Raw genomic sequence first — 15,803 nt, forward strand, 5'->3', positions numbered from 1 at the left:
GCCAGCCTGGGTGAACTGTTAATGCGGTTGAAAGGTCGTGTTTGAAAATGGGTTTGATATTTTCTCACCGCAAGATAGGCTACATGTGTTGGACACTGGGTTCTACAGTGTAGCCTATGTGGCTCTCGTGGTATGCTCGATTTAAACAAAAATCATATCTACATCAGTGGGCTATGAGTTGAAATGTATTTGACAATTAAGCGTTCATGGTTTAGAAGTAGGCTAAACGTTACCATTGCTAGTGCTACTACTTAGGATCGTATCATTCTTTAATAAAAGAAAAGTGTGTTCTCGCACGCAATAGTATAAACAATCTCAGTATCTTCACCTCTCATTCATAGGCTATCCTCTGTAATGGGTGTGTTATTATACCTCTTCTCTTCGTGGTGCGTGGTCAAGCTAACCAGTGCCTTTCAGTGGGATTAGATTTAGTTGTGTTGCCTCTAATGAGCTGGCACTGGCCGGACGCGGGATTGATTGAGTCAGGATAGGTCATTTTGGATTAGCATATGAACGGATTTGCTGTGGAATAATGAATAATTGACACTCCAGCAGCTGGATACGAGTCCAGGGGTAATGGAAATATCAGGCTGTATTGCTCTGAAACATCTAGACTACCGGTTGCCTCAAATCATAGGCAACCGACCATCTGTCTTGGTATGCAAAAGGTCCGTTTTTGACCATCCATTTTCAACACCATTACAATTTTAAATTCAGTTCATTTAGACTAATTGTGTTTGTCAGCTTTTCAAACTTGCTGATAATTTTACAGATGGGTTCCCCAATGACAGTTTGACAGTCTCATGAGATAGCTACAGTTCCATATGAGGACTGAAGTCTCAGGAGCCTGAAAAAAAACTGCCCTCTCTGTGACTTGCCATGCATATGTAGCAGTTACCGAACAAGTAAACACTTATGAATAATTACTATGATCTTCTGGTATGAAGCTGCTGTAGCTGAAAAGCATCATGCTCAGTAAGATGTTACATAACTCTAATCCTTGCTCACTTCCTGCACTTCCCACTCTAAATCTGCGCAAATCACAAAGAGGCAGTGTAGATAGATGACTGGCCTTTTCCCCCCAATCTACTTCTCTGAGACAAACTATGTTATGCGATAGTGTCCAGTGTGTGTGTGGCTGCTTATCATATTCTGTGTTGTCTTGCAGGTGCCTGTGTGTGTTGGAGAGAATGGATTATAGTTTATTGCGTCAGGTGTTCACAGGGCTAATCTCCATTAGATGGAACATATTGGATCAAGTCACCAGTAATTAGCTGCTAATAACAAATACCTTTGAGTTTGATTCCTCTTCAGAATGTTGTGCAGTTCAGTGATTTTAAAGCTGAACATGCATGCTTCAATAAACGACCAAATTAGGCCAAACAAAGACTAAATACGTTGTCACTGTTTCCTTTGACACAGTACCATTGCATGTTCAAGGGTTTTCAGGAATGTAATCTTAATAGCGCTGAATGGAAAAGTTCATCTGATCTCAGAGAACAAAAGGCAGTTAAAAAGAAAAAATATGTCCTCCTCTTTTCCATGCAAAAGGAAAGCAGCAGAGAAATTTGTCTGCTGCCTACCTCCGGCTGTTCCTCAAACTCTCCTCTGGGCTGCCATTTAAACATGGTGTCTAATCTGTCCGGAATGATGCCATGAAAAGCAGCATTGGCTCTGAGAGCTACTCCAGAATGAGTCTGGGATGGGGTTCTTTTCAAATACCACATCAAGCCCTCTCAACTCCATGGCTGTTTTTCAGGAAGATGAGGGTTGTGGATGTGTTGCACACTTTAGAGGAGGTGTTTACGAACCTGAATGACAACTTATCCTATGGCAGATGTACCTGTTAAAGTTGGGTTAAATGAATGGCACCACCACTCAACCCAACCTGAGTATTCCCTCAGTTGGCAGAGGATTTGTACTAGTACCTCAGAGGAGTTGTACTAGTACCTCAGAGGATTTGTACTAGTCCGTAGGTGGTTAAGAAATCCAGAGTGGTGAATAAATAATGCTTAAGAAAATACAGTACGTATCTCTAGTCTAGTTAGAACTTGTTTGTGTGTGTGTGTCAGTCTAGTTTCTTGGGCATCGGTTTCACCAGTGGATTGAGCCTGTGCGGTTGGTGTGTCTACTGACTGTGCAGTGTGTCAGAGTGTAGCTGTTTAACTTGGCTGTTGCCGGGGAGATGTGGAGGAGCGATGCGATGATTAACACTGCGGTGGTGAATGATTGTCTGCTTACGTCCGTCTCAGGGATTATTGTCCTCTCGGATACTTTCCAGTCCGTAAAGGGTTCCTGCTGTGCTCTGGCCATGGAAGACTTTACCTGCCCCAGGAGAGGAAAGGCTAGTCATGTTTAAAGGGGAAACCGTCTACTTAATTTACTTCATTCTCCTCCCTTCGTGGAGGCGTTGGTGATGCACTTGTATTACCAGAGTACTGAATTCCCACTAATTGAAGTCGTGTAGATGACTAGTGTAACATGGGATAGTGTTTCAGGCTGGAGATCCCAGTCATGTGCAGCATGTTGTAAATCAGAGACTTAGGCCCTGGGCATATCTCTGCCAATTCTGAAGCAGGGAGATCAGATGTTTGGGAGGTGAATCACTGGACGATGGCCTCCATCTGGAGAGAGAGAGACTCATGGGTCTCACGGGACTCCAGCCCTCCTGCTCACATGCCCAGCTCAAAGACAAGGAGAACCATTGGCTTGGTGTTTTGTAAGTCCTCTGTCTGTATCATTTTAAAACCGAGACACTACTCTAACCAGGAATGCAGTGTGAAACACTCTCCTCCAGGCCCAATGTACTCCTCCAGGCTATATTTAAACCCCTATCGCTAAGCCTGCTCGCCACCAAAAAGGCAGAAGGAATCCGCTATCATCAAGAGGAGTGGGAGATGTGTGTGTGTGTGGCATATTTATTTTAAAAAATTCTTGTTTCTTTTGGCGTGGTTTCCTGAATCATCTCTGCTGTGTTCTAACGTACATTCCGTGTGTGTATGCGAGTACGTGTGTTTGTCTCCTGTTAATCACACATCCATTAGTAATGATGGGGGACTGCTGTATTGTAATGAGAGGACTGCGGATGCTTTAGCCCCAGGCTAGGTGTCCTACCTCTGGGATGGGCTGTTTAATTATCTATTCCCCTCCACTGTACGGATGGACTGGTTGTCAGAGAGCTGACAACTTAGTCTGCAAGGCCTGGCTCCTACTACTTACCACTTCCATCAGTATTCATAGATTAGATATCTTGGCATTTCAGTATATGTTGCTTTAATATTCATGGAGACTGGTCTCTGAAGCCAAATGCGTCCAGGAGCTCAGGTAGATTGCCCTTGCCAAAGGATATTGAAGAAGCAGAGATCTGCCTTTTAGACATGTACTAGACCCCAGACATGCATCACTATTTTTAACATGTCAGAAAGTTTCCCACTAAAGTAATTGGGGAATCCGTCTTTACTAAACCATATGTCATTGTCATTACTCAATAGTAATCAGCCACCTCTCTATTTCACTTCAGAATGCTCATTTAAATAACTAGTTAATAGCAACCCATTGCAGATGCAAATGTTTAGTTTGCCGTTTATAAAGGCAGAAACGCTCTTTGGATGGTGAGGCTATATCAGGTGGTGCACCTAGCTAACTACACTGTTCCCAGTAAGAGCCTCTGTTTCTGTTTGCCGTCAAAGAAGACTTAAGCCCCTGTTCCTCTGACCCTGTGCTGCTCACCAGACGTCTGGCTGGATTATGGGTTTGGCTGCCTGAGGGGCAGCAGAGGTTAGTGGATATGACCTGCAGGCTAACCCAATGTCTGCTGGTTACAGGGTCTGCTGCCCTAACAGAGGACTTTCACCATGTGTATCTGTGTCTGGGTGTAGCCTAGTTCACAACTTCAGTTTGTTCTGTTTTTAAGGGGGGGGGGGGGGGGCACAAGTCACATATACTATGCTTAGATTGAAAAGGACATAAAAACAAAAGCGCCACACTCTTACAAACATTTGCAATCGTTCTTCTGTATGCAAACAAAACGGACACCTTGTGTGGGTTTGTTAACCCGTTGTCTGGTTCTTGATTAATGAGAACAGAGTTTTATCCTGTCTGAGCATCTGAGACAGTTTGAAGGTAACCTTGTAAAGACAGGAGGTGAAATGTGTATTTACAGTACTGCTTTCCATCACTGTCAGTTGCTTGGCGAATCATTTCCTTACCCGCTTTGTCATTATGTCCTCACTCGCGTTACCTAGAGAATTGTGGGAGCTAGAATGTCTCTGAGATCCTTCTTCCTCTGTGAGACGCGCAGCAGGAAACCTTGACATTTGAACCCTGGCCCTTGAACTATTGTGGAGTTTAAATTTCACATGCTTCGTTGCTTTGCAATAGAAAACCCTCAAAACAAAGATAGACATCGGAAGAGTTCTGAACTCAACCCACATTTTGCCGTACGTCCAAAACATATGTCCTGGTTGGTTAGCAACAGTGTTTAATATCACTCTTCACTTGGACATGTGTCCACTCTAAGCTTTGCCTATGGATAACTGTTGATCACTTTTATCTTCCCTGAAGAAAGATCTGTGTCTACTGTAAGCTTTTATAACTCGTCGCTGAACTCTGCTCTCTGTCCCTGTGTCCTGTAGGAAGATCTGTGTCCATTGTAAGTGCAGGCTTGAGGAGCATGTGATGACAGCCGTGCCTCTGGAGATGGAGAAGACCGTCACTAAGCTGATGTACGACTTCCAGAGGAACTCCACCTCAGACGACGACTCAGGCTGCGCGCTGGAGGAGTATGCCTGGGTGCCCCCGGGGCTCAAACCTGAACAGGTATGATCGACACGCACACCGGGGAGCAGGGTTTGATTTCCCTATTCCATCTCCTCTGTTGGATCAAAGTTTCATTCACCGTCTTATGTTGCATGTTTGGTGTTCGAGTAAGCCGATTTGGTTTACAAGGATTATATGATGCCGGGTTTTGAATAATATCTAAATCATTCTGCTTGCAAACTGTTTACTCGTGGTTTCACAAGCTCGTTGTTGACTTTGCTAGGCTGGGATATGCAGAAACACATTACATGGTCTGTGAGCATCCAAGAAACCATCTTCACAAGGCCCTTGTGTACCGAAGGTGTGCGTGTGTGGGAGTTTTTTTTATTGGACAATAAAACCTTTATACATATGAGTTTCATTTTCTTGATGAACTGAAAGCAAGCCTTATTGCCTGTGCAATGGGGTGGTCAATACGCTGTTAACTCATCCCCCATTTCAGTCGCGCATGACTGAGCACAGCCATTTTTCATCCCCAAGGGTCACGTGACCTCCAGTCAATTAAGCTCCACTTTAAAAGCAGCAGAACACCGGTCTGCCAAACTGGAGACCGAAGAGGATAGACTGACTGATGGCTTTCCAAAGCAGTAGGGCAGTGAGACCGGGAATGTTACCGTTAAAGGAGAGGCTTTGCATTGAGGAAATAGGCTATAGTTTGTAGGATTTACTGCTGGTTGCTTACTTATGTACATTGGATTTCCACGTATACAGTTAAGCTCTTCCAAACCTGACGTACAAGTCAGTCAAGTCATAGAAATGTGTTTTTTGACCTTGCACGGTGGGGGGAGGATACCCATTGAGGTACTTTTCAACGCCCTGCCCAGCCACAGAAGGAGATGGTGAATACCACCAGTTAATCTGTAGAATCTGAGCTCCATCCAGGTGTAGGTTTCTCCTCAGGGACACAGTCCCACTGCTCCATCAGGAGGAGCCTGATATTCAGTCTCAACTGGTGTCAAGTCACCATTCTGTATCTACGTATTTTAGCAGTCCACAAAGACTGTGGGAATAACTAAACATGATTTCCCCTTTCTCTGTAATGAATGTCTGGATTCGTGCAGTAACAAAATTGTATTAGCAATGTGAGACAAAGAATTTCAGCTGCATTCCAACTACAATAATCATGCTTTTTTTATCTCTGAAACCAGGTATCAGAGTTTATTGGTTTTTAATTCATAGGGAACTGAGTTTCCTGAACATTGCTTTTACTCATTTATTATAGGACTGCCATTATTGACTGTTCTGGTCTCAGGAAGGCCCAGTCAATATGCATTCTCTCTCTCTCTCTCTCTCTCTCTCTCTCTCTCTCTCTCTCTCTCTCTCTCTCTCTCTCTCTCTTTCTCTTTCTCTTTCTCTTTCTCTTTCTCTCTCTCTCTCTCTCTCTCTCTCTCTCTCTCTCTCTCTCTCTCTCTCTTTCTTTCCAAATATGTTACTAAAGCAGCCATTACTGATGTCTCTGCTGTTGAAGAGGCAGATCACGCAGTGTCATAAGAGATAGGGAAGAATCTGCTTTTGTCATCCAAGAGGAAATTCAATCTTAAAGCTTTTATTTTTTCATGCTTTTGTAGATGTAAAGATAACCTTTACACTTACATTGAAGGGAATAGCAGTCTGTTACCATTTATTGTACTTTGGAATGGCAGTCCTCCCTTCTTGCCCATGTGTGGCAGGCTGTTGCCATGGTGTTTTGTTAAAGTGTGATATGTCCAATAAACACTCACTATTGCTTGTTATAGTGTGTCAGGATTGGTCTTTGGTTGTGTCTTAGACACTGTCAGTCTCTCCCGTGAACAGAGATGAAAAACAGCTGTGGGGGAGGTTGGTTTCTAACATAAACCCTGCTATTAGATTTATCCTTTAAAAGCTGTATAGTCTCTGTATAAGAGAGAAGATTCAATCTGAGGCCATTTACACTGAACAAAAATATAAACGCAACATGTAAAGTGTTTCATGAGCTGAAATAAAAGATCCCAGAAATGTTCCATATGCACAAAAAGCTTATTTCTCTCCGATTTTGTGCACTAATTTGTTTACATCCTTGTTAGTGTGACATTTCTCCTTTACCAAGATAATTCATCCACCTGACAGGTGTGGCATATCAAGAAGCTGATTAAACGGCATGATCATTACACAGGTGCACCTTGTGCTGGGGACAATAAAAGGCCACTCTAAAATGTGCAGTTTTGTCACAAAACACCATGTCACAGATGTCAAAACTTTTTAGGGAGCATGCAGGAATGTCCTCCAGAGCTATTGCTAGAGAATGGAATGTTAATTTCTCAACTATAAGCCGCCTATAACATTGTTTTAGAGAATTTGGCACTACTTCCAACCGGCCTCACAACTGCAGACCACGTGTAACCACGCCAGCCCAGGACCTCCACATCCAGCCTTTTCAGCTGTGGGATCATCTGGGAACAGCCACCCGGACAGCTGATGAAACTGTGGGTTTGCACAACTGAAGAATATCTGCACAAACTGTCAGAAACCGTCATATGGAAGCTCATCTGCGTGCTCGTCATCCTCAGCAGGGTCTTGACTTGACTGCAGTTTGGTTTCGTAACCGACTTCAGTGGGCAAATGCTAACCTTCAGTGGCCAATGGCACGCTGAAGAAGTGTGCTCTTCATGGATGAATCCCGGTTTCTACTGTACCGGACAGATGGACACGAACACAATTGCTGTTTATCGATGGCAATTTGAATGCACAGAGATACAGTGATGAGATCCTGAGGCCCTTTATCGTGCCGTTCATCCGCCGCTGTCACATCATGTTTCAGCGTGATAATGCATGGCCCCATGTCGCAAGGATCTGTACACAATTCCTGGAAGCTATAAATGTCCCAGTTCTTCCATGGCCTGCGTACTCACCAGACATTTCACCCGTTGAGCATGTTTGGGATGATCTGGACCGACGTGTACGACAGTGTGTTCCAGTTCCCGACAATATCCATCAACTTCGCACAGCCATTGAAGAGTAGTGGGACATCATTCCAGCCTGATCAACTCTATGCGAAGAAGATGTGTCATGCTGCTTGAGGCAAATGGTGGTCACACCAGATACTGACTCATGAATTTATTTAAATGGACTGATTTCCTTATATGAACTATAACTCAGTAAAATCTTTTAAATTGTTTACGATTATTACGATTATTACGATTATTATTATCATGTTGCAGAACATGTTGCAGAGTGTTTTGTTTTAAGTTTGGATGTCAGAGGCTTTCAATATGTATATATTTGTTGCTGTGAATGAATGCAGAAGGCTTCTTCATTATTCAGGGTTATCCATATTGTTCTGGTGGCAGGCCCTTGGTACCGCACCCAAGGACAAAGCTGACAGGTTCCAGTCCAAAGATCCATTCATTAGATAGATGGGCCATTAAAATTGGCTACCTGTGGCCCTGTGGTCAGCACATATTAATTGCCTCTCCTGTACTTCTGGCGCCCTAATCCCTCCGTCCCACTCGCTCTTTCCGTCTTCTGGCGCTCGATGCTCCTGAAACCACGGCCATTGATGAACACTGGTCCCGAATTTCTGCTTTCCCCCCTGTGTAACTCTGAAAGACTAATACATTTAACCAAGATGACATTCATTGTTGGCCGGCATAATGTAAAGAATGTAGCAGTCATTTTGAATAGCGAGATGTGCGTTAAGCCTCTGTCTGACACACACACGGTTCATTACTGTAATGTATGTGTGTATGTACTGTATATGCATGTTCCTGTGGAAGGAGTTTCAAGTGGTAGTAACCACTTTTTTTGGTTACTACATGATTCCATATGTGTTTATTTCATAGAGTTGATGTCTTCACTATTATTCTACAGTGTAGAAAATAATAAAAATAAAGAAAAACCCTTGAATGAGTAGGTGTGTCCAAACTTTTGACATTTTCTTCCTTACTCATATAGCCTGTAGGGTTCCAATAAATGTTAATTTGCCACTTATGGGCCAATCTCTGTACCATGTCACTAGTATTAGTGGTAGTGGCCTGACCCGCCCTGGTCTCTCTCCCGTCAGGTTCATCACTACTACAGCTCCCTGCCCGAGGGCAAGGTTCCCTATGTGAACAGCCCAGGAGAGAAGCACCGCATCAAACAGCTCCTCCATCAGCTGCCCCCCCACGACAATGAGGTAAGACCCTTATCCCTCCTCTCGTCTGCCCCCCGGGCACACAGATATTGGGAAGTGGGCATTTGTCACCGTGACATCTTAACTCTCTAGTGTCTCTAACTCTGGATCATTTGTGTTTGTCTCTGCAGCCCTTTATTACACGTTGAATAATCTCTGTGTTTTCCAGGTGCGTTACTGTAACACTCTGGACGATGAAGAGAAGAGGGAGCTCAAACTCTTCAGTAACCAACGGAAACGGGAGAATCTGGGCCGCGGCAATGTGAGACCATTTCCCGTGACGATGACTGGAGCGATCTGTGAGCAGGTACGGTACCTCCGGTAGGAATGGGACTGGTTCACTCACAGGCACTCACACGAGAAGGGCAGAGGTAGGACAGACACATGGTAGAGGTTATACAGGGGTGGCCATAGTTGGATGGATATGATAGAAATACGTGTAATGCCATCTCTCACACGAAAAAACACTTTACAAAAGTGATCAAAGAAAATACTGTATAGGCGAAGGACTCACCTTTCTTTTGTGGTAGAATCTGACAGTACCCAGTGATATTCCTGTCTTTTATTGTGATTCACCCCGTGAAGAGCTCAGCTGACATTTTTAAAAGAAGCTGATAAAATGGAGCCTCCCATTCAAGTCATGACCCAGCCTCTCAACTGTGGTAGATCTGCCTGTCTGGGTTTTCCCTCATCTCTCCCAGTAGCTTGGCCAGAACAAATGTCACACAGACACACTGACGGCTTATAGGATCCTTGATGCTGTGTTTTTTATCCTAACTCTTCACCTTATGTTATACTGTGCCATGGAACGTACAAATTCCAGATTCGATCTCCTGAAGGTACATCGCAGTCTAGATAAACAAATCTTGATGTTGCTTTAGTCTACACCACATTTGTTTTCATTCAGGAACACACTCAGCCCCCAGTCCTTCCCTTACTGACCTTAGGCAGGTCTGCAGTGCTCTGTTATGCTTATGCCCTGTTTGTATCCATGTTTTATTCACTGTGGTTCTTGCTAAGCAGACAACCACAGGAGTGAGTGTGTGAGGAAGCACATTGTTCTAAGGGTGTGTATTGATTGAATTCCCTCCCCTGGCTGACCTCTATGTGTAACAGGTCTGTGCCAGTTAGATCATCTGATTCTCTTCTCTCCCTTTCTGTCTCTGTCCCACCCCTCTAAATGTCCCTCTGTCTCCTTCACACTCTCCCCCTCCTTTCTCCCCTCCCTACCATCTCTCAACGTCTCGCCCCCTCATTCCCACTCCCTGTACCTTTCTCCTCTTCAAATCTTCCTCTCGCTGCTTCCTTTTTCTCTCCTCTACCATCTCTCGCTCTCGTCTACCATCTCTCGCTCTCCGCTACCATCTCTCTCTCTCCTCTACCATCTCTCGCTCTCTCTCTCTCTCTCTCTCTCTCTCTCTCTCTCTCTCTCTCTCTCTCTCTCTCTCTCTCTCTCTCTCTCTCTCTCTCTCCTCTACCATCTCTCTCTCTCTCCTCTACCATCTCTCTCTCTCTCTCTCCTCTACCATCTCTCTCTCTCTCTCTCCTCTACCATCTCTCTCTCCTCTACCATCTCTCTCTCTCCTCTACCATCTCTCGCTCTCTCTCTCTCTCTCTCTCTCTCTCTCTCTCTCTCTCTCTCTCTCTCTCTCTCTCTCTCTCTCTCTCTCTCTCTCTCTCTCTCCTACCATCTCTCTCTCTCTCTCCTCCACCATCTCTCTGTCTCTACCAGTGTGGAGGGCAGATAAACGGAGGTGACATTGCAGTGTTTGCGTCGCGTGCAGGCCACGGCGTGTGTTGGCACCCTGGCTGCTTCGTGTGCAGCATGTGTGACGAGCTGCTGGTGGACCTCATCTACTTCTACCAGGAAGGGAAGATCTACTGTGGTCGGCACCATGCAGAGAGACTCAAACCACGCTGCTCCGCCTGTGACGAGGTAGGAGCAGACCCTGCTAAACACACACACAAATCACATTGTATTGGTCACATGCGCTGAATACAACAGGTGTAGACTTTACAGTGAAATGTTTACTTGTGAGCCCATTCCCAAAAGTTAAAAAGTAAGACAAATATTTGCTAAATTAAAAAAATCAATAGTAACACAATAAGAACAACAACGATGCTATATAAACTCAGCAAAAAAAGAAACATCCCTTTTTCAGGACCCTGTCTTTCAAAGATAATTCCAAATACCTTCACAGATCTTCTTTGTAAAGGGTTTAAATACTGTTTCCCATGCTTGTTCAATGAACCATAAACAATTAATGAACATGCACCTGTGGAACGGTCGTTAAGACACTAACAGCTTACAGACAGTAGGCAATTAAAGTCACAGTTATGAAAACTTAGGACACTAAAGAGGCCTTTCTACTGACTGAAAAACACCAAAAGAAAGATGCCCAGGGTCCCTGCACATCTGCGTGAACGTGCCTTAGGCATGCTGCAAGGATGCATGAGGACTGCAGATGTGGCCAGGGCAATAAATTGCAACGTCCGTACTGTGAGACGCCTAAGACAGCGCTACAGGGAGACAGGACGGACAGCTGATCGTCCTCCCAGTGGCAGACCACGTGTAACAACACCTGCACAGGATCGGTACATCTGAACATCACACCTGCGGGACAGGTACAGGATGGCAACAACAACTGCCCGAGTTACACCAGGAACGCACAATCCCTCCATCAGTGCTCAGACTATCTGCAATAGGCTGAGTGAGGCTGGACTGAGGGCTTGTAGGCCTGTTGTAAGGCAGGTCCTCAACAGACATCACTGGCAACAACTTCGCCTATGGGCACAAACCCACCGTCGCTGGACCAGACAGGACTGGGAAAAAGTGCTCTTCACTGACGAGTCGCGGTTTTGTCTCACCAGGGTGTGATGGTCGGATTTGCATTTATCGTTGACGGAATGAGCGTTACACCAAGATCGGGACCGAGTTGGAGTTGGAGGGTCCGTCATGGTCTGGGGCGGTGTGTCACAGCATCATCAGACTGAGCTTGTTGTCATTGCAGGCAATCTTAACGCTGTGCGTTACAGGGAAGACACCTTCCTCCCTCATGTGGTACCCTTCCTGCAGGCTCATCCTGACAAGACCCTCCAGCATGACAATGCCACCAGCCATACTGCTCATTTTGTGCGTGATTTCCTGCAAGACAGGAATGTCAGTGTTCTGCCATGGCCAACGAAGATCCCAGATCTCAATCCCATTGAGCACTTCTGGGATCTGTTGGATCGGAGGGTGAGAGCTAGGGCCATTCCCCCCAGAAATGTCTGGGAACTTGCAGGTGCCATGGTGGAAGAGTGGGGTAACATCTCACAGCAAGAACTGGCAACTCTGGTGCAGTCCATGAGGAGGAGATGCACTGCAGTACCAAATGCAGCTGGTGGCCACACCAGATACTGACTGTTACTTTTGATTTTGACCCCCCTTTGTTCAGGGACACATTATTCAATTTATGTTAGTCACATGTCTGAAGAATTTGTTTAGTTTATGTCTGTTGTTGAATCTTGTTATGTTCATACAAATATTTACACATGTTAAGTTTGCTGAAAATAAATGCAGTTGACAGGGAGAGGACGTTTCTTTTTTAGCTGAGTTTACAAGGAGTACCAGTACAGTGTCAATGTGCAGGGGTATGAGGTAGTTGAGGTAATACAGTATGTAGGGGTAAAAGTGACTAGGCAATCAGGATAGAGTCGCAGCAGTGTGTGTGTGTGTAGTGTTTTGGAGTATCGGTGTAGTATGTATGAGTGTGTGAGTAGAGTCTAGTGAGTGTGCATAGAGTCAGTGCGAAACAATTAAGATGAATTAATAAATAAATTAGGTGGTCAATGTATATAGTCCTGGTAGAAATTTGATTAACTGTTCAGCAGGCTTATTGCCTGGGAGTAGAAGCTGTTTAAGTGCCTTTTGGTTACAGACTTGGCGCTCCGGTACCGCATGTTGTGCGGTAGCAGAGAGAACAGTCTATGACTTGGGTGCCTGGAGTCTTTGACAATTTATAGGGCTTTCCTCTGACACTGCCTGGTATAGAGGTCTTGGATGGCAGGGAGTTCGGCCCCAGTGATGTATTGGGCTGTACGTACTACCCTCTGTAGCACCTTGCAGCCGGATGCCGAGCAGTTGCCAAACCAAACGTTGATGCAGCCCGTCAAGATGCTATTAATGGTGCAGCTGTATACGATTTTGAGGATCTGAGGGCCCATGCCAAATCTTTTCAGCCTCCTGAGGGGGAAGAGGCGTTGTCGTGCCCTCTTCACAGCAATGTTGGTGTGTTTGGACCACGATAGGTCCTTAGTGATGTGGACACCGAGGAACTTGAAGCTCTCAACCTGCTCCACTACAGCTCGTCGATGTGAATGGGGGCGTGTTCGGTCCTCCTTTTCATGTAGTCCACGATCATCTCCTTTGTCTTGCTCACGTTGAGGGAGAGGTTGTTGTCCTGGCACCACACTGCTAGGTCTCTGACCTCCCTATAGGCTGTCTCATTGTTGTCGGTGATCAGGCCTACCACTGTCGTCATCTGGAAACTTAATGTTGGAGTTGTGGGTGAACAAAGCATGTGTGTCCATGTATGCTGACGATTCAACCATATACGCATCAGCAACCACAGCTAATGAAGTCACTGAAACCCTTAACAAAGAGTTGCAGTCTGTTTTGGAATGGGTGGCCAGTAATAAACTAGTCCAGAACATCTCTAAAACTAAGAGCATTGTATTTGGTACAAATCATTGCCTAAGTTGTAGACCTCAGCTGAGTCTGGTAATAAATGGCGTGGCTGTTGAACAAGTTGAGGAGACTAAATGACTTGGTGTTACCTTATTGTAAACTGTCATGGTCAAAACCTATTGATTCAATGTTTGGAAAGAGAAGGTGTTGCTTTTTTGACACCACACTCCAAGAAGCAAGTGATTATTGTCCAGTCATATGGTCAAGCGCAGCAAGAAAAATCTGCAGCTGTCCCAGAACAGAGCTGCACGTCTTGGTCTTCATTGTAATCAGAGGTATAATATTAGTACCCTGCATGCCAGTCTATCTTGGCTAAGAGTTGAGGAACAACTGACTGTGTCACTTCTTGGTTTTATAAGAAACGTGTTGGAAATTCCAAATTGATTGCATAGTTATCTTACACACAGCACTGACACACACACTTACCCCACCAGGGGCCTTTTCACAGTCCCCCGGTCCAGAACAAATTAAAGAAAACGTACAATATTATACAGGGCCATGAGTGCATGTAACTCTTCCATCTCATATAGCGCAAGTGAACAGCAAACCTGGTTTTAAAAAATGGAATAAAGCAATACTTAAGTCTTCACTGCACAACGCCTCTCCCCATGTGACCTACTTGTTGTGTGTATATACTGACATGTATGTGTAACTGATAGATGTACACACACTACATGTTAATGTTTTTAAATATATGTCAATTGTAAAGTTTTTTGTTATGTGCCGGACCCCAGTAATCCTCTCTGAGACTCAAACATGTCTAGGCCTTCCCATACTCATCCACACATATAACAAAAGTAAAACAAATAGTATATTGACTACTATAAGGGCTAGTGACACTAACTGCCATGCGAAACAGTAGATGATTTAAACATAGGAAAACAGAGGCCTATTTGGTGTCTTGAAATACACTGCTACAACATGGGAATAATTAAACATTGATTTTCAGTAGATCTCCATACACATGATCCCAAAGAGGGGACAGAGTGGATGGTGTAATACAGTAGGACAGTGTCTGTCAGTATGGGGGAGGGATAAAGAGTGGGCTACGATAGCAGGCAGCCAGGCCTTTGAGTCTTTGTCCTGTCATTCTCTGTAATAGGGTGAGCAGGGGCTCGCCTCAGAGAAAAGCAGCATGATAAAGGATACCGTCCTCACCCCTCTCTCCTCTCTCTGTCTGTAGATCATCTTTGCGGACGAGTGCACGGAGGCGGAGGGCAGGCACTGGCACATGAAGCACTTCTGCTGTTTCGAGTGTGAGACGGTGCTGGGCGGCCAGCGGTACATCATGAAGGAGGGCCGGCCCTACTGCTGCAGCTGTTTCGAGTCCCTCTACGCCGAGTACTGTGACTCCTGTGGGGAACATATCGGTACGCCACGCACCCACCCCATCCACCAGAGCCAACGCAGGGCCCTAGATCCAATAACACGAGCCGTAATCTAGAGAGCTAGAGCACTGAAATACGTCAAGCAAGACAAATAGGACGCTATTTCAGCTGCAAGATTTCAGTAATGTTAAGAAGAACAGAGGAATGACCTGGATTTAGCTTGGAGAAACATTTCAGGGAGAAATATGCATGGCTGCAAAGATTACATGCTTTTAGTAGAATTTAACCGTCTATGATTTAACGCAACACTGGCATGCAGACACCTCACGACACGGATACACTTAGCGTATTTTAAAACAGACTAGATGAACTCAACAGCATTTTCACAAAGGGGGAAAAGATCAGTGGGTGAACAATTTCAAATGTATTCAGTAGATATACATTTTCATACGGTCATTTTCTGTACGTTAACCAAACCAAGCAGGACAAACCTAGCGCCTTATCACCAGTGGGGCCAGTGCCACCTCTGTGCTTTCCTCTCAGTCCAGAGAGCCGCTTGCTTATCCCTCAACAGGATCCCCAGCTGTGATCTGGCACGGCCCTCAGCAAACAGACATGGAGCTCTGTAATTATTTCTTATACAGGATACAGAAAGTATTTGAGTAATACTGATTATAAATTGAAACCATCAGAAACCATTTGAAACCAGATGGCAGCCATTAGCTGAGGACTGTTCTCCCCGGCAACTGCAAACATACTTAAAATGCAATGCATGTTACATAATGAGTTTACCCCT

At 44.9% G+C, this 15,803-nt stretch overlaps 1 protein-coding gene across 3 annotated transcripts in view; it reads left to right on the forward strand.

Moving 5' to 3' along the window:
• The window catches only part of LOC129815115 (prickle-like protein 2), a 111,905-nt gene that overhangs the window by 91,660 nt on the left and 4,442 nt on the right, over window positions 1–15,803 (forward strand). For all 3 annotated transcript variants that reach the window (XM_055868492.1, XM_055868494.1, XM_055868493.1), the window contains 5 exons: window positions 4,635–4,818; window positions 8,840–8,953; window positions 9,120–9,257; window positions 10,683–10,886; window positions 14,863–15,049. In XM_055868492.1, the coding sequence (XP_055724467.1) occupies window positions 4,635–4,818; window positions 8,840–8,953; window positions 9,120–9,257; window positions 10,683–10,886; window positions 14,863–15,049 (827 nt within the window). The remainder of the gene's footprint in view (window positions 1–4,634; window positions 4,819–8,839; window positions 8,954–9,119; window positions 9,258–10,682; window positions 10,887–14,862; window positions 15,050–15,803) is intronic.

This window comes from Salvelinus fontinalis, chromosome 18 (genome assembly GCF_029448725.1).
Source record: "Salvelinus fontinalis isolate EN_2023a chromosome 18, ASM2944872v1, whole genome shotgun sequence".
Taxonomy (NCBI): Eukaryota; Metazoa; Chordata; class Actinopteri; order Salmoniformes; family Salmonidae; genus Salvelinus; species Salvelinus fontinalis.